At 38.4% G+C, this 26272-nt stretch overlaps 1 protein-coding gene across 20 annotated transcripts in view; it reads left to right on the forward strand.

Annotated features, from left to right (window-relative positions):
- The window catches only part of HERC1 (HECT and RLD domain containing E3 ubiquitin protein ligase family member 1), a 109832-nt gene that overhangs the window by 48755 nt on the left and 34805 nt on the right, over positions 1–26272 (forward strand). For 10 of the 20 annotated variants that reach the window (XM_055806335.1, XM_055806348.1, XM_055806338.1 and 7 more), the window contains 18 exons: positions 1787–2093; positions 3427–3550; positions 3834–3885; positions 11523–11794; positions 12102–12317; positions 12407–12527; positions 13515–13752; positions 14748–14941; positions 16751–16906; positions 17158–17264; positions 17507–17617; positions 17699–17875; positions 18841–19080; positions 19280–19363; positions 20419–20939; positions 23068–23843; positions 24929–25127; positions 26025–26185. In XM_055806335.1, the coding sequence (XP_055662310.1) occupies positions 1787–2093; positions 3427–3550; positions 3834–3885; positions 11523–11794; positions 12102–12317; positions 12407–12527; positions 13515–13752; positions 14748–14941; positions 16751–16906; positions 17158–17264; positions 17507–17617; positions 17699–17875; positions 18841–19080; positions 19280–19363; positions 20419–20939; positions 23068–23843; positions 24929–25127; positions 26025–26185 (4056 nt within the window). The remainder of the gene's footprint in view (positions 1–1786; positions 2094–3426; positions 3551–3833; positions 3886–11522; positions 11795–12101; positions 12318–12406; positions 12528–13514; positions 13753–14747; positions 14942–16750; positions 16907–17157; positions 17265–17506; positions 17618–17698; positions 17876–18840; positions 19081–19279; positions 19364–20418; positions 20940–23067; positions 23844–24928; positions 25128–26024; positions 26186–26272) is intronic. The other 10 variants (XM_055806357.1, XM_055806381.1, XM_055806469.1 and 7 more) reach the window with 5 other exon arrangements.

Below are 26272 nucleotides of genomic sequence, written 5' to 3' on the forward strand. Positions count from 1 at the left end.
ATCTGACATATACCAACAATTTTTATATGCGCTGTCTACAAGACTAATAGGTTTCGTCTTGTTTTCTCTAAACTTCTGTTCAATAGATCTCTGAGTTTTTATCAGTATTTACATATAGAATTTTTACTGTGTTGGTATGTGTTACTCTTGTATGTAGTAAGCTTTAATGGGTTATATTATCCTGAAGTTCAGGAGCAAAATGCTGTTCATAACAGTGTACTGACTGAGTTGGCATTCAGTTGTACCTTTGATTTTCTTGAATCTATGAAAAATGCAGCGGTTTCAGTCAGTGTTTGTTAACAGTATTTACAATACTTTCTCATGGGTTTTCTAAAAAACTTGTTCAATTCTTGAGAAGATAGCTTGAAAAAGGTGAACTTCACAAACTTGTTATAGTGACTTGGGGTTGTAGTCAGGTTCAGTGGGGTAGTTAATCTTTAATTTTTCCAATTTTACTCAAGCAACGTACACTCACACTCAGTTATTTTTTCTATTGTTACTATAGTGTCCTCAAAGACAGAAATATCTTAAAAAATTACCGTAGAATGTGTGTAGCTTAAAAAATAAAGTGGGCTGACTTGAAATATTTTCCATAGATACATAATTTTTTTTCTTCTCCAAATATTGTTCCTCCGAATACCGCTAGAATGTTTTTCTTTTTCCAGCCTCTGCTGTCATCACTGTTTTGCTGACAGTGTTTATAGTCCCTATTCCCCATTAGGACTCCCATATTCCTGTTTGGGATCTTGTAGGCCACAATGTATGTTACACCTTGAGTTTCTATATGATGTGTTATTACCTCCACAGTGCAGTAGGCTTTCCTGAAAGTGAACCGTGGAATAGAAGTGCACGTCCATGAAATGATATATGGCTCTAGAAGGTGTTACCTGTGTGTTACGTGTTCAGTAGATGCTATATACTTTTGCTGCTTGATATGCAGTTATCCTGGGCAAATGCTGGCGTTCTCAAATGCTGCCTGGACAGGGTTTCTGGGTACAATAAAGGAGATATATCCAGAAATATCCAGACAGACCAGTAATGTTATGTGGAGAAAGGTGATGATGACTCTGTTACTAGAAATCCTAAGGGAAGCAGACCCTCACCTGCAGAGTTTAGTTTATGTCCTTGCTGCCTTGCTGCTTCTGACTATTAGTGTCTTTGAAGGAAGTGTTTAGGTTCACCTTTGCCTTTCCAAAGGGGAACTGAATCTTCAAAATTATTAAGTCAAGAGAGCTGTAGCTCTTTGGGCAGAGATGATATAGTCTCTCACACAGCTTCTTTAGACAAATCTGGCACCTAAGACAACGGCAGAATTAAGCAAAGGGAAGGCTGAGAATTTTCATGGGATCTTCATCGTACTGACTGAAGCTAACAAAAGCCTGAAACTGTTTCAGTATTGAGTTGCAGATATGCTGGTGTCTGGAATACAGATTTACAGAAACATTAGTTATATACATCTGCTAAAAAGCAAACATGAAATAATCTCTTTCTCTTTGATGCTATCCAAACAGGAGTTGGGTTGCAGTAAGACACTGAAAGCGTTTAGTGTTCTGTCAAATTGCATTGTCCTCTTCATTTTAAGCTTAACATTGTGTAAATGCTTCGTTTAACCTGTTTGCATGACTTCTTTTATAGCTTTGTATTATTAATGTATTCTTTCACTGTTGGAAAAATATTTGTTGTTGTTTGTAGTGGGCCAGTTCTTGGCCCAAGATGTAGATGAATATTTCAAGCTGTGTAGCTTTGTCTAGAAGTTAAGACCTTCTTTTTGTGTTGCATGTTACAGAAATATTTCAATGTTTCCTATCAGCCCGTGAAGTAGCTCGCAGTCGGGATCGAGATAGGATGAACACTGGGACAGGGACTAGACTTGATGATCCACCTCCTCAGTCTCAGCAGGAACGAAGAATCAGCACTGATCTGACAGAGGGTCAGGATGTGTATACTGCTGCATGCAACTCTGTGATCCACAGATGTGCCTTGTTGATCTTGGGAGTCAGCCCTGTTATTGAGGAGCTGCAGAAACGAAGGGAGGAGGGACAGTTACAGCAGCCTCCCTCTACTACGCCTGAAGGGATTGGACTCATGACAAGGTGAGGTTTGCTTACTTCTTAGAGTTAACTCTTCTTCCTTAACAATTGATTAAATAACCTCAGTTTTCCTCTGAGGATTCTTAGAATTTTTTTTAGAAGAAGGTTTTTGCCTAGAGCAACCTTATGCTTTTGTTGAGAACAGTGATTTTTCTCAATTTTCTTTGTCCACGTTAACTAAACCTTAATAAGAGTTTTATTCTGTGTAGACCATATTCACTTTGTAGAGTTGGGCTTAATGATAGATAGTATTGAAGTCCTGTGCAGATAATCTGAGGCAATTGGAAAAATTCTTATTTTTTTCCTAAAATTTGTTTGTGTGTTTGGATTTTTTATTACCATAATTATATTTTCTTTAACTTTACCAATATTCTACATAGTAGTCTCCAAAAAATATTTGTAGGATATGTTTAAAAGCAAAAGTTTCAAAGCCTATTGTGAAAAAAGTGCCATTTGTATTTGATTTTTATAAATATTCCTAACATATTGGCATGTGTAAGACACTGTTGTTAGATACAGAAGAATAGCAAAATAAAGCCAAGACAGCTCATTGAATTGGAGAAGTGTATAATTTAGTGTAAGTAGTACCTGATGTCTTTTAATTTTCATAACCTGGGATATTCTTGGTAACAGTTTTATTCTAAACTTGGTAACTTAAACTTTTATTTGAGAGAACTTTGTGTGTATTAGAATATAACACAGGAATTGTGTAGCTGGTACTACTAGTGAACTCATGAGTCTGCTTAAGATTCTAGTGTACAGAAACTCTACTCTGATACTTTAAATGAAGATACTGTTGGGGAGTTCAGAGAGAGATTATATACTTTCAGTACCCTTTTACTCTTTTTGCCTCTTTCTGGAAATCTAGTGCCTAAATCATGGGTGGCTGCCTCTGTTTGTCAAAGTGGCTTTCATGTTCAGTGTATCAACTTTAGGATGTATTTTATGGGTGGGTTTTTAAAAAGTTCAGTGCTTTTTCACCCATTTATCTGTCCCTGTTTTCTTGTCCTCTCAGCTGAGAAGTGGTTTTGTATGCTGTATGTAACACCTACCAAGGCAATTGAATGGTCACTCATTTGAGGTTGCTGTTTGTTCAGCTGACCAATAAGGGTGTTAAGAAGTAGCAGTTCATGAATACCCTTTATAAGCATAATAACTGAAGTCATCAGACCTTTTTTTTGCTCTCTGGTGTGGTCTTGTGATGTTCTGTGATAGTCTGATCCCAAATAAAACTGTGGTACCAGCTAAATTTTACTACCAACTCTTACTTTTTCCTAATGTCACTATTTTCTTCCTGTGTGTGTGCATGTGCGTGTGAATGTGCATGCACCTGAAGCAGGAGTGAAAGTCTTACTGCAGAAAGTCGCTCAATCCATGCAAACTCAAACTACAGACTGATTAAGTCAAGAAGTGAATCTGATTTGTCTCAGCCAGAATCAGATGAGGAAGGTTATTCATTGGTAAGTAAACTAGCATTATGTATTTAGGGATTGTCAACATAGTATTTAGGTGGGAAGTACATCTTCAACATATGTTTAGTACTGTGTTTCAGTACCTTAGTTTCTCTTCTAATAGCGACCATTGTTAAGAGAAAGTAATAATGGTAGGAAACCGATTGAAATTATAATAACTGTATTAACTTTCTCACTGTCACACGTGAGAGATGTATTTTAAATACTCAAATATTTTGTGCCACATATGTTCATGTAAAGAAATGAGGCTTTTATTAATCTTTCAATCTAGAGTGGAAGACGAAACGTTGATTTGGATTTGGCTTCTTCACACAGAAAGAGGGGTAAGTTTTATTGTTTACCTACTGAATACTGACCTGATAAATACATTAGTGTTTAAGTTAAAATGTGCTTGGTCAAGCCTACATAATGGCAATCAGGATGTTAAACTAAGTATTTAAAAACAACATTTAAAATTATTATTGCCTACTGTTTGTTGTGCTAAGTTCTGTTGCTTTGTGGCTTGGTTATAGTATTTCCTAGGTTATAACTATTCTCGTATCTAGAATTGCAGTGCTCTTTTGAAGCAAGTGAGGATTTCTGTGAGGTCAAGTGAATTGGGAACTTTCATTCTGTTTTCCCTCATGTGACTTCAGGAATGAAAAATTGGCAGAGATGTTCAAGTGGAACACTATTCTTGTGCTAACAATGAACTTTTACCATAAAATGTGCTTGAACATGGAGAACTCATCCAGAAAATACCACTTGAATTTTTCTATCCTCTCAACACCAGCACACCTACAGAACCAAGCAACCACTTTTTCCATTGCTCCAATATAAATGAAATTTTTAGCTTTTGTACTTTTTGTTGCTGCTTCATTGTGGGGAATCTCAATGAGCTGCTTCACAGAAGGTAGCGGAGGGAGAAAAGTCCCACTTCACTCTGGATGATACAGAGTCTCTGCTAGAATCACGACTTAGGTCTGTTGTATCTGTAAAAATCTTGGGAACAAGTTAACAAGAATTAAGTTGAGTTACAATATGCCTTAATTACAGAAGCCTTAATACTGTTAGGTAATGTAAGAGTTCTAGTTTAACAGTCTTCTTCATTAAGCAGAGAAGTTGCTTGCTTTTAAAAGTGTTTTGGAATTGTGAAGCAAACTACCACTGGCAGCGCCCATTACACTTCAATTTGTAAATGATGTGGAAAGGAATTCTTTGTACATGGATAATCAATTGAATCAGTTGAGCAAGTAAAAAAATTGGCTAGGGCTGCTGGCATTCTCCGTGTTCAATCTGATAGTCTCTGTCAGCACTCTGATGTGCAGTATATTCTTTGAAGCCACCATTTTTAGCTTTGCCATTAATCTGACACGGAACTCTGTACTTCCTTTCCTCCTATATTGTAAAAGTAATCCAGGAAATCATCTTGGGTTAGGGGTGGATCTGAGGTACAATATACCTTACGGATTGCGGTTCCTGAGCTGTTGGTTAGACTGATGAGGTGGTTCTGATCATGGGCTCCAGGAGCTGAGGAATAATGCAAGAATAGACTTTACCGACCGACCGGTCTATAGAAGCATTTTATTATGGAAGAAGGTTCTGGATGAGGTGTGTAACACTGAGGAGAAACAGGGGTAAATGCAGTTGGTCAGAACCTAAAGAATCTCACGTAGCTAGCTCTTTTGCAAACTGAACACTGTGACCACATGTACTGATACCTGTTCTCTGGTACTGGAAGACCCCCCTGGTGCTTACAGATATTTTTTTTTCCTGGTTTTGGCAACTGGAAGTTAGTCAGCATACAATAATGAAAACTTTTCTGCTTGTGCTGGATGATCTATATGACAGTTTTGGTTGGTACCCATTATCAGACTCATCCATTGAATGCAGGGTTCATTTTCAGGAAGGCATTCCTGACACTTAGGTCAAGGTCAGAAGGAGATCTACAAAGATCTGTGTGATCCAGAGAACAAGCTGTTCAGCTTGGTGCTATCTAAGGTCTTCCGTTTCTTATGAAGTGTCTGGTTTTGTGAATCCTGGTTACCTTCTAGAACTGAAGCATGCCCCAGTGTTCGGTGAAGTAACTTGCAGCCATTCTGGATTGTCCAGCCCTTGTAACCAGCACACTGAAGTGCTAGAGATACTGCAGTGCCTATCAAAGATGTCTGGACTGGTAAAGCTCCTGCAGTTTCATCTTCAGTCTTGTGATACGCTGTGACTAATGAAGGGGACCTTTATGTTCACTGTTAACCTCAGCGTGAAGAATAGGAGAAATCTAAATTCTTACAGCATATTCACATTATGCTGTGCTTCATCGAGAGTTGCTGGCAAAAGGGATTAAGTCATTCCATCAGATGAGCTACATTTATATCTGTATTTGCTACATTTGTTAAGGATGGAAGAATTAGCAAAAGCCTAGTTTCCTGTTTGTGGCAAGTAAACTGCTGTAGAATGACCTACAGAAGAATACAGCATTGTGCTGCAGTATGTTCTCCAGCTGTATCTTTAAGTGCCACTGAAGTCAGATTCCCTGAAGCAACCATTAGATGTTTTTGTGAGAAACAAGTGGCATATTTCTGTGTTAGGGTTTTTTATGTTCTTTCCATATTCATGTTTTTACCTTGTGTTCCTAGGACTTCTCCATATGATCTGCTTTTGAGTGGAAGATGTGGAAGGTTTTATGTTTCACTAAATGAGGAGGAGGAGAGAAGGGAAACCTGTGTGCCATATAGATGCTAGAGAAGATCTCTATTTTGAGTGCAGAGGATAGTTTTGCATTACAACAGAAGTATACGTGGGAAACACTTCTCTGATTGCAGTTAACATAAAGTGAAGCCTCCTGTTTTTATCTTGTCCCTATTTCTACAAAACAACAGTAACCACTGTTGCTTTAAGGGACTCAGAGCTGAACTTTTCGACTTCTTGTGGTCTTGAACTATAGAGTTGGCAGTGTTAGCTGGGAAAGAACGAGTGGAGTCTTACAGAAGAGCCATAGGAACCACATCTCATTTCTTTCACTTGAAGTTTATTATTCAATAAAATCAATCATGTTTCCTTCTACGTGTGTTTTTTAGAATAATACCTTACTGCAGTTTGCAGCAGTCCCTTGAAAGTATTTGTTCTCTTAAGCATGTTCTTCATAAACTGTGTGAAGGAAGTTGACAAGCAGAGTTAAATGGAAAGCAAGGTTTTTTACTTCTATAATCATTGTTTTTTTCCTGTAGGCTGTGCTATTTTGGAAACTTAAGGGAATTTTCACCCCAAAAAAATGCCTTAATACATGGGTGTGAGGTTCCTCCCATCTCTTAACCAGTTTACTGGATTGTAACAGAACTGTGGCCACACATGGTGTTTCCAGCTGAGTTTTTGTAGGGTTGATTTATCCTCAGCTGTATTATATGCAGAGTATTTGATCCTTGCAAAGCTGTGAAAATAATGTGCGTGTGGGGTACTGGTGAGTGGTTCTTTTGTAACAGGCAAGAGTAATTCTCAGGGGAGTGGATTGGCTTGTTTTAGAACAGGGGTCCACGGCCCGCAGGCTGGATATGGCCCCCCAGGGTCCTCAATCCGGCCCCTGGTATTTACAGACCCCCCCACCAGGGGTTGGGCGGGGGGGAACCAAGGAGCTGCAGATGACTGCCTGCCACTTCATCCACACACCGGCCCCCTGGTTAAAAAGTTTGAGGACCCCTGTTTTAGAACTGTTTATTGAATGCAGCAACTCGTTAGTCAAAATTCAGATCATACTTCCTCAATAACTGAATCTTGCTATTGGTTTTAGCTTGATGTTTTAAGGTACAAAAGCTGTTCCTGTTCATAAATGGCAATATAGAAAACTAGCAGTAGAAAGACTACTAATACAGTAAGTTTTTCCTATGGTCTTGCTGATGAGTATGGAAGGAAAGCATTCTCTTTTTACTCAGCATCTTAGGCAGTCATTACAGTCTTTAATTGCCTTCTTCCTTCATGTTTGTATCTGTTCAGAAATACGACTGCCTGAGGATCCTTTGAGTATCTTGTTCTTCGCTGTTATTTTGCTGTTATTTAGTTATTTCTCAATTAATAAACTTCTCCTTCCATTCCGGCAGAAAAAAAGTATTTTTTAATACTTTTCCCTTAAGGGGTGATGAACACATTATTTTTTTTCCCCTCATATCTAAACCCTTGGGGGTTTTTTTGTTGCTTAGATTAACCTTTTTCAATTTTGCAGATACAGAGAGGATACTTCGGAATGTTACACCTATCCTGTACAGTACCTGTGGGATACTGTACGCTGCATTAGATACCTAACAGTAAAGAATGCATATTTAGCAGTGCGATCATAAACATAGTTACAGACGGATAAATGAGAGTCTTCCAGTCTTGGGTTTTCTTACTTCACATAAATCTTTATTCAGAATTAACAAAGAATTTCAGTGGACTTGTGTGTACTGTAGTACTTTACTAACACAATTGCACAACTCTGAAAAAAGCAACAACTTAAATGAAATCCAAGTTAAACTGAAATAATTTTGTGTATCTGTAATAATGAGTTCTGCATTTTGAAACAGACCATGCTTGAGTAAGGGATGTAAACATGTCGTGATATATGCATGTAACTGTTAAAGGGGACATATATTTTTCTTCCCTGAAAAGAAGGTGGAGCATTTAGAAGGTCTGTTACCTAGGCTGTACTAACGCAAAAGAAGAGTAAATATTTTTCCCCAGACTTTGCTGCTTGATATATTGTTGTATTGATTGAGGTGAGGCTGATATTTAAGTCTAAGTCAGAATAATATGAGGAAGTGATGTTATGAATGTGTTACTTTCTGTTTCAAATGTCTGCTTTTGTCTTCTGATTCTTGTGTGGTATAGTGTATTTACTCCTTTTTGGCCAGTTGAGCCCCAGAAAAAAGAAGAGCTTCAAGCAAGTAACTGATGGCATGTTTATTTTTTTGTCTCTATAGCTTCCCTACATATTTTGTTTTATGAAGTGTGTATTGCAGCTGTGCCACATTCATTTAGAAAACCCATTATTACAAGCTGGCTTATAAGGACAAGTAAACTTTTTTTTTGTACTGTAAGCTTAAAGTTTATTCTTATGTGCAACTCTGTTCATATGATTGTAGAGACTTACGGAAGTGCTAAGCTGCAATCAATTCTGTGTAATTGGTATTACACAGAATCAAGCTAAGCTCTAACATACGATTGTACTTTTGATTCTTCTATTGATATTTAACATCTTCAAGGAAAAAATAATTACGTTGTTTCAGATGTGTGACCTAATTCTTAAACGTTTTTAATTCTGAAGTACATTACTTGTGACATCTGACATCTTTACTTTTAAACTCTGTACTTTTAGTTACAACCTCTGGTTTACATTTAATCTGTAAAATTATTAGTGAAGACCACATCTTTTGTCAAATATGAAATAGTTTAGGGTTTTATTAATAGGTGGTGGGGTTTTTTTTCTTGTAAGATTTGTTGACTATCACAAGGAAATTTTCTTCAGATGTTCTATTAATCCATGAAAAGTCACATTTAGTTTATGATTTAAGACATTGGAATTGCTTTTTGTTTCTTTGATTCTGTGCTGTGCTTCACAGCAGCGTAGCGTAGGACAGGTAGGGGATAGGAAGCTAATGTTGCTTCGGGGTGCCTTAAGCTCTCCCGCTGCTGCAAGACTGTAGGGCTTAAGGAGGCTTTTGAAATAGTTGTTGCTGTGTAGGCAGGGTTTTGCAGACTTGGTAATGGTTTAGCTCTGCTTCATGTAGGTAATCTGAGGCTTCATTTATCCATAATCTCCCTTGCCCTCTGTTCACCATGCGTATGCTAGGAAACTCCTTCCTACATGAAATGGAGTATGTTAGCGCCCTGTTACTCTGCTCTGTCCTATTTGCCTTAAGTTTCTCTACCTGCCACTTCAGCATATAACTTAGTTTTTAATAGAGAGCTTTAAAACAAGTAGTATAAGAATTAATATTAAATTTTGGGTAAGGTGGTATCTGTTTTGACTTTTGTTTTAAATCTTGTCACCAAGTACAAAGTGTAGAATTGACTAACAGAATTTCTTTTAAATCCTTTCATAGTAAGCATGACCAAATAGGTTGTTCTCTGTAAACCAGGTAACATTGCTGTGTTACATAACCCAGCAGAAATTTGGAAATTTGATCGCACTTTGAAAAGTACTGTTTAAACTTAATCTTTGCATTGTCCAAAATAGTGTGTCTGTGTAGTGTATTTTTATCAAATACCTAATACGACCTCAGTACTGTGATGGTTCTTACTGAAGCCACTGCAGTCTGTTTAGTAGCAAGTGTAAGGAGTACCAGGCACATGAACACTATTTACAGCAAAGGAAGTGCGATGTGAACAGGTTTTCGTAATTCATAGCTCAGACAATTAATTTTTTTGGCAATTAAGTGGAGATAAACTACCTAATTTACAAAGGAAAAGCAAAATTTCACAGTATTTTGAATGTTTGTTCTGTGAAGATGCAAACGGTGACCTGGAGGTGCATGTTGGCTGACAGAATAATAGTATTTCACCTAAAGCTCAGGAAAGGAATGGTGTAGCATGGCTGCCAGGGGATCTGTCCCAAGGCCAGCACCCGATGTGCTGTCTGTCCTCGTTCCTGTGGGCAGCTGCTTACAGAGCTGCTGCAGGTAGGCAGTGTTTAAAGTAGGTCCTGGAATGAGTATCCAGCTGGAACTCAGCCTCGCTGATATAAGAAAGCTTTCAACAGATGAATTTGTGTGACTTTTTCCTGAAAATGTCTGTTTAATAATGTTTGAGGGTGTTACCCTGCAGATTTGTAAGAGTACTGTGAATGGATTGTGATTCTCCGAATTTTAACTGTAGCTCACTGTGCGCAAGAGAGATTAATATTTTAAAATTCTACGTAGATCATTTAAGATAATGCAAACTAAAATTTAGAAATTAATTTAAACATACATTAGGTTTCCACACAGGTCTCCAGACGTTACCTATCTATACAGATGCAAAGGTTTTTTGAGCAGGGTCTGCCCTGTTGTAGTACCTTGCATAGCTCTGAGTTGGCTAACAGCATTTACCAAAATAATAAAATAGTAACTTCTGTTTTGATATGGGTATTTAACTGATGCATCTCAGTCAACTGCTGATGAAGGGATGACTTTAGTGACATTGCAGTCATTTGTGCCAGGGATAGAGTTCTAGTAAAACTCTTGGAAGTGAGATCAAATATATGCTGATAATTAAGTTCCAATGCTGCAGATTGATGGCTGATGCTCATTTCAAGAAGTTCAATTATCAGTGATGGTAAAGTTTCAGGTAGTGTAATGCCATGCTGATGTAATAGGAAACACTTGAAAACAGACTTGTGCAATTGCTAGGTGACAAAGATATATATCTAACACATGCTGTAGATTAGTATTTAATATACATATATCTGTTTATCTTGAATCATAACAAAGTAAATGTTCTCTGTTAGTCTAAAATAAAAAATTGTCTGTTCCCTTCTGCAACCATGAATTCTGTAAAAAATTAATCTAAAATAACATTGTGTTTTTTTCTAAACTATGCAATATACAATGGCTTGAATAAAACAAAAAAACACTCTCATTTTATGGTTAGACCTCAAAATAAATACCCAAAGTGCACAATTTCTGTTGTAGCAGACCTTTTCTTTACGGTTTTGTCATTTAGCTGCAAAGCATTTTTATTCAGTGGTCTAGCTTTAAGCTGAGCAGTTTGAGTGGCTTCTATCTTTTTGTTTTCTTACTTGGCAGCGTGTTGCAATATTGCTTAATATAATTAAAAGAAATACAGCCTTCCCGTTAGGGAAATTGCTGTAAATTTAAATCAAGTTTTTTGCTCTGAGTTGCTTAATGCATGGTATAATTAACATGAATATCCATTTTCCGCCTGTATGAATAGCAGCAGTTCAGTCTTCACCTACTGTGAAAATGTGTTACCTGGTGAACTGGAATTTATGTGACTTCATTATGTGTATCTTTAGGAGCAATACACAGCCAAGTGGAACCTTTAAGTGACTCATGGGTTCGACTGAAACACAGCAGGGATTGGTTATACACTTCCTCCTACTCATTTGTTGAGTCCGATTTTGATCTCTCAAGATCCCTTGGAGTTCATACTTTGATTGAAAATGTTGTCAGCTTTGTAAGTGGAGATGTGGGAAATTCACCAGGATTTAAGGAACCAGAGGAAAGTATGTCCACCAGTCCACAAGCATCAGTAATTGCAATGGAGCAACAGCAGCTGAGGGCTGAGGTAAGTTTAATGCCTTTTCTTATTCTTCATACATTATGCTCATTTTATGAATTTTTAATTTTTTTTTAAAATGTCCAAATTCTGTCTTTTAAGGACATTTTTCCTATCTTCTGTTGAAGTATCTTAACTGGAACTGGTAACTTTATGTAAATAAACTGTAAACGAAAACTTAAAGAATTCCCTTTTAAAAAAAAAAAGCGTTGATGATAAACCATCTCATTAGTTCTCACAGGTTAAAGATGATCTAATTCTAATTTCTAAGGATACTTGCTACTTAATACTGTCTTTTGCCTGCCTTTATTTTTAGCTTCGTCTGGAAGCGCTTCATCAGATTTTAGTGCTTCTATCAGGGATGGAGGAAAAAGGCAGTGTGCCATTAATGGGAAGCCGTCAAGTACCAGGATTTCAGTCTTCTTCATTGCTTACTTCTGTTAGACTACAGTTTCTGGCTGGCTGCTTTGGTTTGGGCACTGTAGGACATGCAGGTGCCAAAGGAGAGAGTGTAAGATTGCATCACTACCAGGTATGTACTTTAATAGGTTCTGTTGTTTCAATAACTAGGTAACAAAAATGTATCAGTCCTTAAAATACTGATTTGTTTGTTTGACCCAGGATGGTATCAGAGCAGCTAAGAGAAGTATTCAAATTGAAATCCAGGTGGCTGTGCACAAAATTTATCAGCAATTGTCTGCTACGTTAGAAAGAGCTCTGCAAGCTAATAAGCATCACATAGGTAAGTGAAAAACATGTTTGCAAAATATGTCCTCTGATACACAGTACAAGGGCTTATGTGTTTAACAAAGCAGCCTGATACTAGTGACCAGAATTCACTGAAGTATATCTGTCTGACTTCTTTTCCAAAGAGAGAGAAGCTTTTAAACTTTTTTTCTGTTTTAATTTCCTTCAGATGCTAGGCCTTTCTATTTTAATGCTTTTAAGTATTGTCAGCCTTTCTATTCTACATACCATAACCTTCCACAGTCACCAAAATCTTCGGCACTTCAAAGTGATTTTGAGGTTTTTCACGGGTAAGCAGTTTTCTGAAGAGAGGAAGAGTCTCCAGTCTTGTTTCGTTTGTTCAAGTGAACTTTTTTTAAAACCCAAATCCAAGGATGAGGGCATTTGGCTTGTTTTGAAAGCCCTTTCTCCTGTCCTTCTGTACCCGGCTGTTGCTGTGTGCATACCCAGGTATTGCTGTGTCCCTCTATCCTTAAGGGATAGTGGGAACTCTGCACTCTTTGTGCACTTTGTATGTGCACTGACTGAGAGCTTCAGTGCAGAAAAGGTTTCTATAATTCACTTTGTTGGTAGAGCCTAATGAGCATTCTTACCTGAATCGTTTTGTGTTTTCACTTACAATTAAAATGGAACTGAAAGAAAAGCTGAGAATCAACTTAAAGTACAAGTAGACAGTTAAGTATTTCACCCAGTTATCCTTACCGTAGAGGGAAAATTCTGGTTTGAGGTTTACCCTTAGGACATCTACATCACAAACTAGACCCATTATATTCTTGTTTAGACAACCTTGACCTAGAAATTGCGTTGAGAGAGAGGGGGCTACAGTACATCAGAAAGACTACCTCGAAGTGTCTGACAAAGGAGGCTAACTTGACGTAATAATTTAATTAAGTTTTATTTAAAAAATAATCTGCTGTTCTTCTGTCTTGGTATTCTTACTCTAAACAGCTTATTAATTGAAACAACTTTATTTTAACCGTAGAAGCACAACAGCGTCTTCTGTTGGTGACAGTCTTTGCTCTCAGCGTACATTACCAACCTGTTGATGTCTCCTTGGCCATTTCCACTGGTCTGCTGAATGTGCTCTCTCAGCTGTGTGGCACAGACACCATGCTAGGACAGCCACTGCAGCTGCTGCCCAAAACCGGCATTTCTCAGCTCAGCACAGCTTTGAAAGTAGCCAGTACAAGACTACTTCAGATCCTCGCTATCACCACAGGGTAAGTATCGAATGCTCCCTTGCTTTCAGAAAACTTAATTGTTAAGCTTTTCAGCACCCTTTAAAAATAACTTTTATTTTGTGTGAGCTTGCTTTAGGACAATAGATATTATTCAGAAGTATAAGAGTGAAGGGGGGGAGGGGGAAAAGGACTAGTCACATTATTCATAAGAAAAATGCACATAAAACTGGTAAATATTGTTGAGGAGTTTGGACCAGAATAGTTAGAACTTTCTGGTCTGTAAACACTGTACTCTAGTATTCCTCATTTTGCTATTTTGGCTTTGTATCTAGCTCTATAAAGTTGATATGATGAGGCCTTCTGTTGCTGTGTAAAAGTAATTTGTGTAAAAGCAGTACTGATAATGTGGTAGTTGTTGTTCAGAGTAGTACATTGTGCCTCTTTTCAGAATATAAAGTAATTTTCTGAGGAATACTGGCCTCTGTTAGACCAGGGAAAATTGCATGGGTACTTAAGTGTTTAGTTTAACTCAGTAAAGAAAAAAAAATGGAGAAAGTATTTTGTATTTGGAGGAAGAGTATTATTTGATATTTAGTACATGCATCTTCATTTCAGAGTTCATACACCATGTTGCATTTACCTGTCAAATCTGTTATGTAACAAAAAACAACCAATAACCCCACACCCAAAAAACCCCACCAAACACAACACCCCATCTTTGGAAGTTTCCATGGGATTATGTTTCATTGACTGAGTTGTTCTTTTTTTCCCCTAGAAAGTACTGGAAATGTATCTTTTGATTCCAAAGATTGGACAGTTTTAAAATGTCTGAAAAGGAGGGTTCAGATAAGAATAATCTGCCAAGCGTATGGTGGAGGAGGAGGAAAAGTAACCTGCTGCAGTAGAATGAATTAGAATTAGTGCTGCATTAAGCCCAGTTGTCACTTGCTCTGAGTTTACTGTTGTGTCTTTTTGTTATTGTTCCTTGGATCACCTCTCAAATACTCTTTATTTTTACTTCTCTGTGTTTATAGAACCTATGCTGACAAACTGAGCCCAAAGGTGGTCCAGTCTTTGCTGGATTTGTTATGCAGTCAGCTGAAGAATTTGTTATCACAGGCTGGTGTGATGCTTATGGCTTCCTTTGGAGAAGGGGAAGGTGAGGAAGATGAAGTAGAATCAAAAAAGGCAGATTCAAATGTGGATAATGAGAAGAGAGACTTCAGAGGTAATTATCTGGCATCATTTCTCTTACAATTTTGAAATACCAGAAAACATAATAGAAGAAACCACTGAATGCTGAGGCCCTCACCCACTGTGCTCTATTTTGATTATTGTTGGGTAATTCTTAACTCTGTAAATCAGATTAAATAAAGTCATCAAGTAATGCTGTGCTCGGTTCAGATTCATGCAGACTTGATCCATGAAGCAGTTTAAAAGTAGGAGCAGGTTGAGAATAAGAATTACTCCATTTGGTTTAGAATGAGGAGAAGAACACTTTTCCTCAAAAAATGAGTTAGTGCAAGTACTGTCTTTCATAAACGTTGTCATAAGAATTTAATTATCTAAATTTTAAACTGCAAATAAATACAGCTTAATTCAGGAAATTGTACTTGCTTTGTATTATAGAGTTCTGCATTTTGAGTGGATGGCAAGAGGTTGACCCTACCCTGTCATATTAAAAAATCTGCCACAAAATGTATTCTAAAGTGTTAATATCTTCGCATAATTTGCAGTCCCTTAATGAGCATTTTGAATTTTTGTGGAACTTGTGTGTTTGAAGGAATTTTTAATTGTAGCTTGGTTTTAGGTGTACATTTGGTTTTGGTTGTGCTTATAATGATGTTCACTTATAAATAATGCAACGACTGATGAAATCATAAGGTAATTAATTAGAAATTAGGATATAAGGTCTTGCCACAAACATTTTCTTGTTAAAGCTGCCTTGGAATATGAGTTAAGGTGTGAGGAAGTACAGTATTTTGCATCAAAATTCCCCATAAAACAAAAACATACTTAGAAACTAGTGATTACATTTTCTCTAACAGGGACTTTTATAAATAATCCTGTGTGTCAACTGTGTATAGCAAGGTTTTGGTAGTGGGAAAGTGCTGCAGGGGTGGCTTCTGTGCAGAGAAAGGAGAAGCTTACCCCTCTGTCAGCCAGAACCTATTCCAGCCAGCTCCAAAACAGAGCTGGGGGGGCTGCCTCTGTGGGAACGTCTTAAGAAAGGGTAAAAAAATGCAGCTGTGTGAGAGGGAGTGGGAGAAATGCCCGAGGAACAGCTTTGCAGGCAGCCAGGGCAGTGCAGAAGGAGGGGGAGGATGAGGAGGAGCAGATTCCCCAGTGGCAGCTGGTGGGGAAGGCCTTGGGGCAGCAGGCTGTGCCCCCAGCTGCACCAGGGCCTCTGCCTGAGCAGGGGCTGTGCCTGGAAGGAAGCTGCAGCCTGCAGAGTCCGTGCAGGAGCTGTGGCAACCCACGCTGGGGCAGTCTGTTCCTGAAGGGCTGGAAAAGGATCCACGGTGGAGCATTCTTGGAGAAGTGCAGCCCATGGGAAGGACCCGTTAGGGAGCAGGACTAGTGGAGACAGTTTTACAGAATGGCCACAACCCCCTTTCATTCCCAGTCCCCCTGTTCTGCGTGGGGGTAGGGAGGTGAAAGAGTTAAGGAGTAAAGTCGAGCCTAGGAAGAAGGGGTGGTTGGGGGAAAGGTGTTCTGATTTTGTCCTCTGTTTTTCACTGGCAATAAATTGAATTAATCTTCCCCAAGTTGAGTCTGTTTTGCCCGTGATGATAAAAGATGAGTGACCTCCCTGCCTGTATCTTGACCCACAAGCTTTTAATAATTTTCTTGCTGTGTCTTGCTGGGGAGCAGAAGTGGGAGAGCAGCTTGGTGGGCGCCTGTCAGCCAGCCAAGGTCTACAGTCAGCCATCATGTCATAACTGATCGTTGTATTTTTACTTAGAGAAGAGTTTGTTGCCAGTAACAAGGACTGCTAATAAGGTTGTAAATGAAAACTTTTAACTAAACTTTCTAGCTGCCCTCCGGAAGCAACATGCAGCGGAATTGCACTTGGGAGACTTTCTTGTTTTCCTACGTAGAGTTGTGTCTTCAAAAGCAATTCAGTCAAAAATGGCATCTCCGAAGTGGACAGAAGTACTTCTTAACATTGCTTCTCAGAAGTGTTGCTCAGGTATGGTCTTTTCGAAATGTGCTCAGTTGTTACCTGCATTTCCGTAGCATGGTTCCTAAAAATAGGTCTTGTTAGAACATGTGTGACATAGTGACCGTGTGTGACATAGTGAACATCTGAAACTAATTTCAGTAGACATACACAAGTTACACTTTGGAGAATTGGGCACTGGTGGCATGCAGCTGGCATCGTAGGTGTATGCCTGATGCAGAAGTCATTTTCAGATTATTAGTGTATTGTTCCATCTTTAGGAGTTCCCTTGGTTGGCAATTTGAGGACAAGACTTCTTGCACTTCATGTACTAGAAGCTGTACTGCCTGCTTGTGAATCTGGTGTTGAAGACGATCAAATGGCTCAGGTCTTTATATTTTGTTATAAGCTTTTACACCTGTTTCTTCAAAAAGTCTCATTAAACTTTTAAATGTTTCATAGGTTTGTTCAGAGTCCGAATCAAGTGAGGCTCAGTGTAAGATACTTGCTTATCTAAGAGCACTAAATATTTTGACATATCTACCTGCAAAGCAAAGTATAACAATATGATATTACTTGTTGTCTTCATCTTGGATTTCAAATTATCTGAATTATATTCTAACACCCCAGGTTGTTGAACGATTATTCTCGCTTCTGTCTGACTGCATGTGGGAGACTCCAATAGCTCAGGCTAAACATGCAATTCAAATAAAGGAGAAAGAACAAGAGATGAAGCTACAGGTAACGATGCTTGTACCTTCTCTCTTGACTGAGTGCAGCTGAGTTACATGTACCACAGACATTTTGTCCTGTTTCTGATAGAAGCAAGGAGAGTCTGAAGATGAAGATGAGAATCTTCCCATACAGGAAGTGTCCTTTGACCCTGAGAAAGCTCAGTGCTGCATAGTGGAGAATGGGCAGATTCTAACTCATGGAAGTGGAGGGAAAGGATATGGCTTAGCATCCACTGGAGTTACTTCTGGGTGTTACCAGTGGAAGGTAGGTTGCATAAGTGTATTTCTCAACTTCTCTTAGTTTGTTTTAGAAATATAATATGATTTATAACCAACAGTTACCTATGTTTTTCCCCTTCTGACAACATTCTTGAGTAAATGACATTTTGGCAGTCTTAGTTTTGTGGTTGGACTCGATCTTAAGGGTCTTTTCCAACCTAGATTGTGCTACAGTTTTCTGATTGCCAATCCAAAGTGAAGTGTATGGCTGCTTTTGCGCACTGCCGTTTGGGTATTTCAGTACACAGACTGGAGACAGAATATGTGTTGTGTACTTGTAGAGGTGATGGTACGTGCCCCTGAGATCCAGAATCAGCACATATGTGTATTGTCTTGCAAAAGTTACCTGCTGCTATATGTAGATTTTGAATTTTTTTCTTTGTAACGGCACTTCATAAAACATTTGTTTTTCCTGCAAAAAGATGCATCAGCCTGACTGACAAGACCAGCTTTTAATACATCATCTGGAGTGATTTTTTTTTTTATTTTGTTTTTTTTAGGACTATAGATACATACACAGTTGTAGTCCTTGTTAGTACAGTCTTGGAACATAGCACTCTTACTTCTTTTTTTACTTGGATCTGTGTGAATCACTGTGAACATTAGGAGTAAAGCTTACTTATTTCTGTAATACTGTTTTTAGCTCTTGTAACCCAGCTTCTGGGTGTGTATGTTTTGAGTGAGAAAAACACCTCATCTTTGTGTATTTACGTACAGTTTTCTTAATTACTAGTAGGTTAAGTTTTAAAGACTTAATGACTGACCTTATACACCAAGATGTCATTTTAGAGGTAGGGCATGATTTTAGCTTATTAGTTTTCATTCATTAAAAGCTTCTGAGTAAAACAGGTAAAAGTGTACATAAATATGCATAAGGTAAATTTTCAGTGCTTTATTGTGTTGAAATACGTATTCTTGACTTTTTTCCATTTGTTTTGTTTTGCCTGCTAGTTCTACATTGTGAAGGAGAATCGAGGCAATGAAGGCACATGTGTAGGAGTGTCTCGCTGGCCGGTACATGATTTTAACCATCGCACTACCTCAGATATGTGGCTATATAGAGCCTACAGTGGTAACCTCTATCACAATGGAGAACAAACTCTGACTCTGTCCAGCTTTACTCAAGGAGATTTCATCACATGCGTATTAGATATGGAAGCAAGAACTATTTCCTTTGGTAAAAATGGAGAGGTATTTAACAGCAGTTGTTTTTTTTGGTGTTTTTTGCAACAGTAGTTTGGCATGGGTATTTTAGATAAAGCTGAGTGTGATAGTTCAGACTTGTGAAACTTTTGGTACTTGCAAGGATTACAATACAGGTACAACTTTGTCATGTTTCATATTGTTGGTTGTCAGTGTTCTGAGTGTCTTGTCTTGTGTTTTTAACTAGGAACCAAAACTAGCTTTTGAAGATGTGGATGCTGCAGAGTTATACCCTTGTGTTATGTTCTATAGCAGTAATCCAGGAGAGAAGGTAATTTAAATGTTCATCCTCATAGGTGTACTGGTTTTGGCTGAGATAAAGTCAGCATCCTTCACAACAGCCTGTGGTACTGTGTTGTGGATTTCAGTGTTGGTAATGCAGTGGTTTAGCTATTGCTGAACAACGTTTATGCAGCACCAAAGCTTTCTCACTCTGTTCCTCTGAGCCAGTAGATTGGGGGTGTGCAAGAGGCTGGGAGGGAGTGCAGCTGGTCCGCTCGCTTAAAGTGACCGAAAGGGTATTACATACGATGTAATGTCACACGCAGCAATAAAACTGCGAGGAAGTTTGCCAGGGGTTTCTGTTGCTCAGGGACTGCCTGGGTATCAGTCAGCTGGTGGTGAGCGATTGTATTTTGCATCACTTTCTTTTAATTTTATTTTGTCTTTTTCTCTTATTTATGAAACTTTCTTTCTTTCAACCCATGGGTTTTCTCACTTTTGCCCTTCTGATTCTCTTCACCGTCGGGGGTGTGTGATGATCAAGTGGCTGTGTGGGACTTAGCAGCCTTAGTGGGGTTAGCTCTTAACAAGAGGTTATAAATTTTCCTTTTCCTTCTGTTCAGTGTCAGTGTTAGGATGTTGGGTTTTTTGGGGGGTGGAGGTGGTAGCTGACAAGTGCTGAGAATGTTATGGCATGTGTAGCGCTATGTCACTCGCCCACTAGCTAGACTTTTCATAAATTTATATATCATGTAGTCCAATCTATTGTACATTGTATTGTATTTTATTATGTACAATTAATTTACTACAGATTTAATATTCTACACACAAAATTGCATTCCCCAGAAACCAGGGAGAATGCTGTATTAGGAATTCCAGGTAGTCATACCTGAGAAACAATGAACTGTTGTAATTTCAGCCTCCTTGAGTTTGAAGGGGTGCAGGTTTTGATCAGTGTTAAGGTGGATTTCCTAGGGATCCCAAGCCAAAAAAAGACCATACTGGTAGTTTTCTCTATTCAGCAGGAGACTCCTGTATTTATAAAATGAGCTGCTTCAGGTATGTTGAGAAGGTAACATTTAAACTGTTCTCTTTAACACTTAGGTGAAAATCTGTGATATGCAGATGCGTGGTACACCAAGAGATTTGCTACCTGGTGACCCCATCTGTAGTCCTGTAGCTGCAGTGCTGGCAGAAGCCACTATCCAACTCATTCGTATCCTTCATCGCACAGACCGTTGGACACACTGCATCAATAAAAAAATGATGGAAAGACTGAATAAAATCAAAACGTGTCTTAAAGAAGCAGGCCAAAAGCTGAAGAAAAGTCGCTCAATTCAAAGTCGAGAAGAGAACGAGGTGAGAGAGGAGAAAGAAAATAAAGAGGAGGAGAAAAGCAAACACAGTAGGCATGGTCTGGCTGACCTTTCGGAACTGCAGCTGAAGATGCTTTGTGTGGAAGTGTGGCCTGTTCTAGCAGTAATTGGTGGAGTTGATGCTGGTCTTAGAGTTGGAGGTCGATGTGTACACAAGCAGACGGGACGTCATGCCACCTTGCTTGGAGTAGTGAAGGAAGGCAGCACATCTGCCAAGGTCCAATGGGATGAAGCAGAGATTACTATCAGGTATGCTCATTTCCTACATTTTTCACCATCTAGTAGTGTTTTGTGCTTGGAAGTCTTCAGAAGGTAACATACGTTGAATATCAGGGTCATGCTGATCAATTATTTTATCAGATTTCAAAGTCTGGCTTTTTAAAACAAACAGATATTAAAAGTTAAATTTTTATGATATCCAGTAAATAAAATTACTTGTATATCAAAAATAATTTGATAGTTTTGAATTGATAAGCATTATGAGACTCCTTAGATTTAGCCTCTAGGTTTTGGAGTTGGGATGTGACCAGGTTGCCAGTTTTTCTAGATCTGAAATAAGCATTGCTTGGTTTAGGATCGGTATGTATTGGCTAACTGAAACATTATTGCTCTCTTAATTTACTACAGCTTCTTGGTTATGTCTGTAAAGAGCAGTTTTTTACTGGGGGTTAGTGCCCACTTTTGTTGTAAATGGTGAGCATGGTTCTGAAGAGAGACCTGATTTGGTTTATCAGAGTTGTGAACATGTATCCTTGCTGCATTGTCCTTCCCTTCTTACGGGATGGGGAGATGCTCTGTGGGACCTGAGGAGCGGTTAAGGTCAGGAGAGGGGAGGATTCTCTCTTCTTAATGGTGGGTTGGGTGATGGTTTTCAAATTAATGCAGCCTTGAAGTGTAGCGTTTGTTCGTTCACTGACCTGCCTTGGAGAACTAAAGGAGTGCCCCTGTCATAGATGTTAACACTCCAGAGCTGCTGCTGTGCAGTGGTGGGGAGCACTGGGGAGGAGGCTGGAAGGAGGTGCGGGCACTGGTTTCCGCCTCCCTTGCAGCTGTGCCTTGGAGGGGAGCTCTGAACTGAAGCTAGTGGCTTCTCTGGGCGCTCTGGTGCTCTCACAGGAAATGTCTATGGTTTTGTGTGGAAAAGACGATTCATTAAATTTCTTAAACTCCTTCTGGCTATAGCTGAATAGTAATCTTCTGGAGAAATTGAGCAATAATTATTTTTTTCTGCCACCACTTACAAATATATTCTGAAACAACTGAGGTCAGTTCACCTGTTGAAACTGTTGCAACATTATGCCTATTTTGTCTTTATGCAAAGGCTGTTGTCACTTTAACTAAATAAACTGGAGTGCCATTGCTTGTCAGATTTAGTTCTGGATACAAATTCTTTCAAGTACGCTCATGTGACAATATAGCCTTAAATTAAGTGTGCCCCTAAAATAATTTTAAGTAAAATTTGAGTGAAGTGGCACAGTGATTGAACATAGGCAAGCTCTTAGTAATTCATTGAAGTAAGTTCAGAATGTACCGTCTCGATTAAAATCAGGCTAAAGCTTGCTTTCATTTTTAGGTAGAAGTTCACATTGTAAGATGGGAAAACATTGTGGGATAATAAAAGGAAGATTTAAAAGTCCTTTATCTGCTGGATGTATGGAGAATACAAATGTATGGAAATATAGGCTGGTGAATTTTTGTCCTGCTTAGAGTGAAAATGAGTCAAGTCTAACAGTCCTAAATATTACAAAAAATTATCACTGAATATAGATGGACAGATAGACAGACATACATTATGTGTGTCTGTTGGGTTTTCTGACCTGTGTTTTTAAAAAGTCACTGTCCTTTCCAGGTAATCTGTCCTGCCATAACCAGAGACAGAATTATCATAAGCTATCAGTAATGTGCTCCTTGTGATGAGTAGTTGAACAGGAATGTGAGGGCATTGAAAGCTTTTCTTTAATGTGAAAAAAGTTCAGGAGTGTTTTCATTCTATGGTTTTGTACCTGTTCACAAATTCAGTTTGGGTATGATGGTAGAATTTGGCTTAAGGTAGTTTTTCTTAGTAGAAGTCTGTTACATATTCCTAAACAATACGGCAGAAACCTCAGCACAGAATTGATAGCTTCTGTGATGTTTCTGGGTTTTAATGCTTGTTGTTGAAAACCTGTGCACGCTTTGTTGCCTTTACTTTGATACCGTATCTCCCCATTTTCTGATCATAACCTCATTTTCCTCCGTTTGCATTTAATTTTTAGAATTGGTTTGTTCATTTTCTTAAATATATTTTACATCTTGCTTTGCCTACATTATTTCCTGTACTTTCCTCCTGTCTCTCCCTCACTTGCTTTTTCCTGTGTCATTCTGATCTTTATTAAAGCTTCCCAACTTTTTGGTCGCCTAGTGATACTCCATTGTATAATCTGGAGCCCTGCGAACCACTGCCTTTTGATGTTGCAAGATTTCGTGGGCTGACAGCTACTGTGTTACTGGACCTTACCTATCTGACTGGCATTCATGAAGATACAGGAAAGCAAAGCACCAAGAGACACGAGAAAAAACACAGACATGAATCTGAAGATAAAGGGGAAGTGGACCAGAAAACGGAAGGTGATGTTGGATCAGATACACGATTAGGACAAAGTGCTGATGATAACAAAGGACATAGCTCGACAAGCTCTAAGTCGGAAAATGAAATCGCTTCCTTTTCTTTAGAACCGTCAGCACTCGGTATGGAATCCCAACACCAACCTGCTGAAGGAAGAAAAAAGAATCATGAACATACTCCAAGAAATCATGATATAGTGCAGTCAGAAATCAGAGCAGTACAGCTGTCTTATCTTTATCTGGGCGCTATGAAATCACTTAGTGTTCTTCTTAGTTGTAGTAAATATGCTGAGCTACTGTTAATACCAAAAGTCCTGGCAGAAAATGGTCACAACTCTGATTGTGCTAGTTCTCCAGTTGTTCACGAAGACGTTGAAATGCGTGCTGCCTTGCAGTTCCTGATGCGACACATGGTGAAACGGGCAGTCATGCGTTCCCCAATTAAAAGAGCTCTGGGACTGGCAGATCTGGAACGAGCACAAGCCATGATCTACAAATTAGTGGTTCACGGGCTGCTGGAGGATCAGTTTGGTGGAAGACTTAAACAAGGTACCATTTCAAAATTATGGAAGTATAGTGCTAAATTATGTTATTATTTCCATTAAAATCAATACTAACAATGATAATGCAAATAACAATCTTGTAATTTTGTAGTGGTTATACTTTGGAAGAATTTAATTGAACAGAGAAATTTTACAAAGATGCTTTACTGTTTTGTAAATACAATACTGACATTTTTGCCTTTTCCCCAATCCCTTATTTTAATAAAAAATGAAAGCATATCAGCCAATCAGAAATATAAGAGTTTCTTCTTAAAAATGAGCAGTTCTGTAGATACTTGTCAGAAGGATTTATGTGTGACGTAAATATCATATTCACCATTCATTGTTGTTAAACATGATTGTATATGGTCATAGTAACAGGTGATGTTGAGCATGTGTATGTTCCAGGTGTAAGTAACCTGTGTTCCTGTCTGTGAAAATCTCTAAATCATTTGTGGGGTTTTGGTTTTGAGGTTTTGTTTTCTGAGGGTTTTTTTCTAAGATATTTGGCACTGCCCTAACAGAAGCTGAGGAGAAAATAAGTATCATTCTTTTTCTTCTTAAAAATATATGTATTACACTCTGCATCTTCAGGGAAATGATTTGAAAGGGTTTAAAGAAAGAAAAAAAAATCTAAAATGTTAAAGCTTATTAATGTGCTATCTGGTTCTTTACTGTCTTAAGGACTTCTTATAAACCAACCAAAAACATTTTAAAATGTTACTTACACTGCTGAGTTAGAAATAGCTTTGCCTAAGAGAATAGTCTTAGCTGTTACAATCATAAATCTAAATCTCATAAGATCTAGCATAAGTAAATGGCTTCTGTCACCACCTGGAAAGACTTCTTCACCACGTACTGTGTATGTGCCTCAGTACCCTGTGTTGACAGCAGCAGGAGCAGATAGGCTGATTTCCTCATGTACGTCCATGAGTTACTGGCAGCAGTATTTGTATGGTGTCCATTTCTGTGCATCCCTTTCTTTGGGGGGGAATTTAAAATTATAGTTATCTTTGAAAGTTTAGCCACAGCTACTGTTTTGCTCTATGCAATTGTATTAATGTTCCTGTCATGTCCTTTTTTCTGTTGCAGAAGTAGATCAACAAGTAGAAGAAGGTGACCAGTCTCAGCAAGCCCAAACACCAGTTACAACCAGCCCTTCTGCTTCTAGCACAACGTCTTTCATGAGCAGCTCTCTGGAGGATACTACCACTGCCACTACTCCAGTAACTGATACGGAAACAGTTCCAGCTTCAGAATCACCTGGTGTTATGCCTCTCAGTCTCCTTAGGTAAAATACCTTTATTCTTGGCATATATGATTTTGTGGGTGTAAGGAACTAGTTGTGTGGTTTATATACAATATATGTCTTTAGCTGTGTAAGCCTTTGAAAATGTTAACATTTGTTGTCAAGAACTGCCTCTGCAGAAGATAAAGAGTTTAATTTGTTACTTTGCCTTGCAGGATATGTGTTACTAGAAATAAAAACCTGCGAAGTTTTTAATCTACACTGTATATATATGTAACGTCTGAGTTCTTCAAGACAGGAGAAAACACCTTCCTTCAGTTCTTGTGTTTATTTGATATATTTTAAATTACAAATCTGTGAAATTCGTGTTTTTAATGAATAGTTGTTGAATCTCAAACCAGAGTATATCTTAATTTGTAGGTAACATATCCTGCAAGCTAAGACCTTGTTTGATCCTACCCTCACATACTGAAATGGAAGGAAGATAAAGCTAGTTAATCTGCAGAGGCTATTTGTCATGCGGAAGGAAATCTGCTTTACATCAAATGGAGTCCTGTTCTAAGTTTGTTAATTCTGTTGATGTATCTGACCTCTGTTCTTAGGGGTTTTGCAGATGCAATTTGACAAAAGCCAGAACAATGTCTTACTACAGGGACAGTAAAATATTCACCTGATTTGTTAGTTGGGCTGAGTTCTGAACACAGTGAGGAAATGGGAAGAGCGTTTACATCTTTTATAGGCAAAGGTGGTAGGAATGAGCTGAACTGATGTTTCTTCTGCTCACCCCAGTGTATGTATTGCACCTTACCCTCAGAAAACTCAACTGTTGTACAGCATGACTTGCCAAGTGCACTCTAATTTATACGTCAGATTTCTTGTCAGACCTTTTTCAGCATAGTTCTTTTTAATATAAATGTTTATTGTTCTTTTTTTTTAAAGGCAAATGTTCTCCAGTTACCCTACTACAACTGTACTTCCAGCACGACGTGCTCAGACGCCTCCAATATCTTCTTTACCAACATCTCCTTCAGATGAAGTTGGAAGGAGACAAAGTTTGACTTCTCCTGATTCCCAGTCTGCGAGGCCTGCCAATCGTACAGGTAAGCTTGTAGTTGATACAGATAGAAATGTGGACAAATCAGTAAATTCACAGTTCAGTGTAGTTTCCTAAGACATTGAAAACCAAC

This window comes from Falco peregrinus, chromosome 1, assembly GCF_023634155.1.
Source record: "Falco peregrinus isolate bFalPer1 chromosome 1, bFalPer1.pri, whole genome shotgun sequence".
NCBI classification, from domain to species: Eukaryota; Metazoa; Chordata; class Aves; order Falconiformes; family Falconidae; genus Falco; species Falco peregrinus.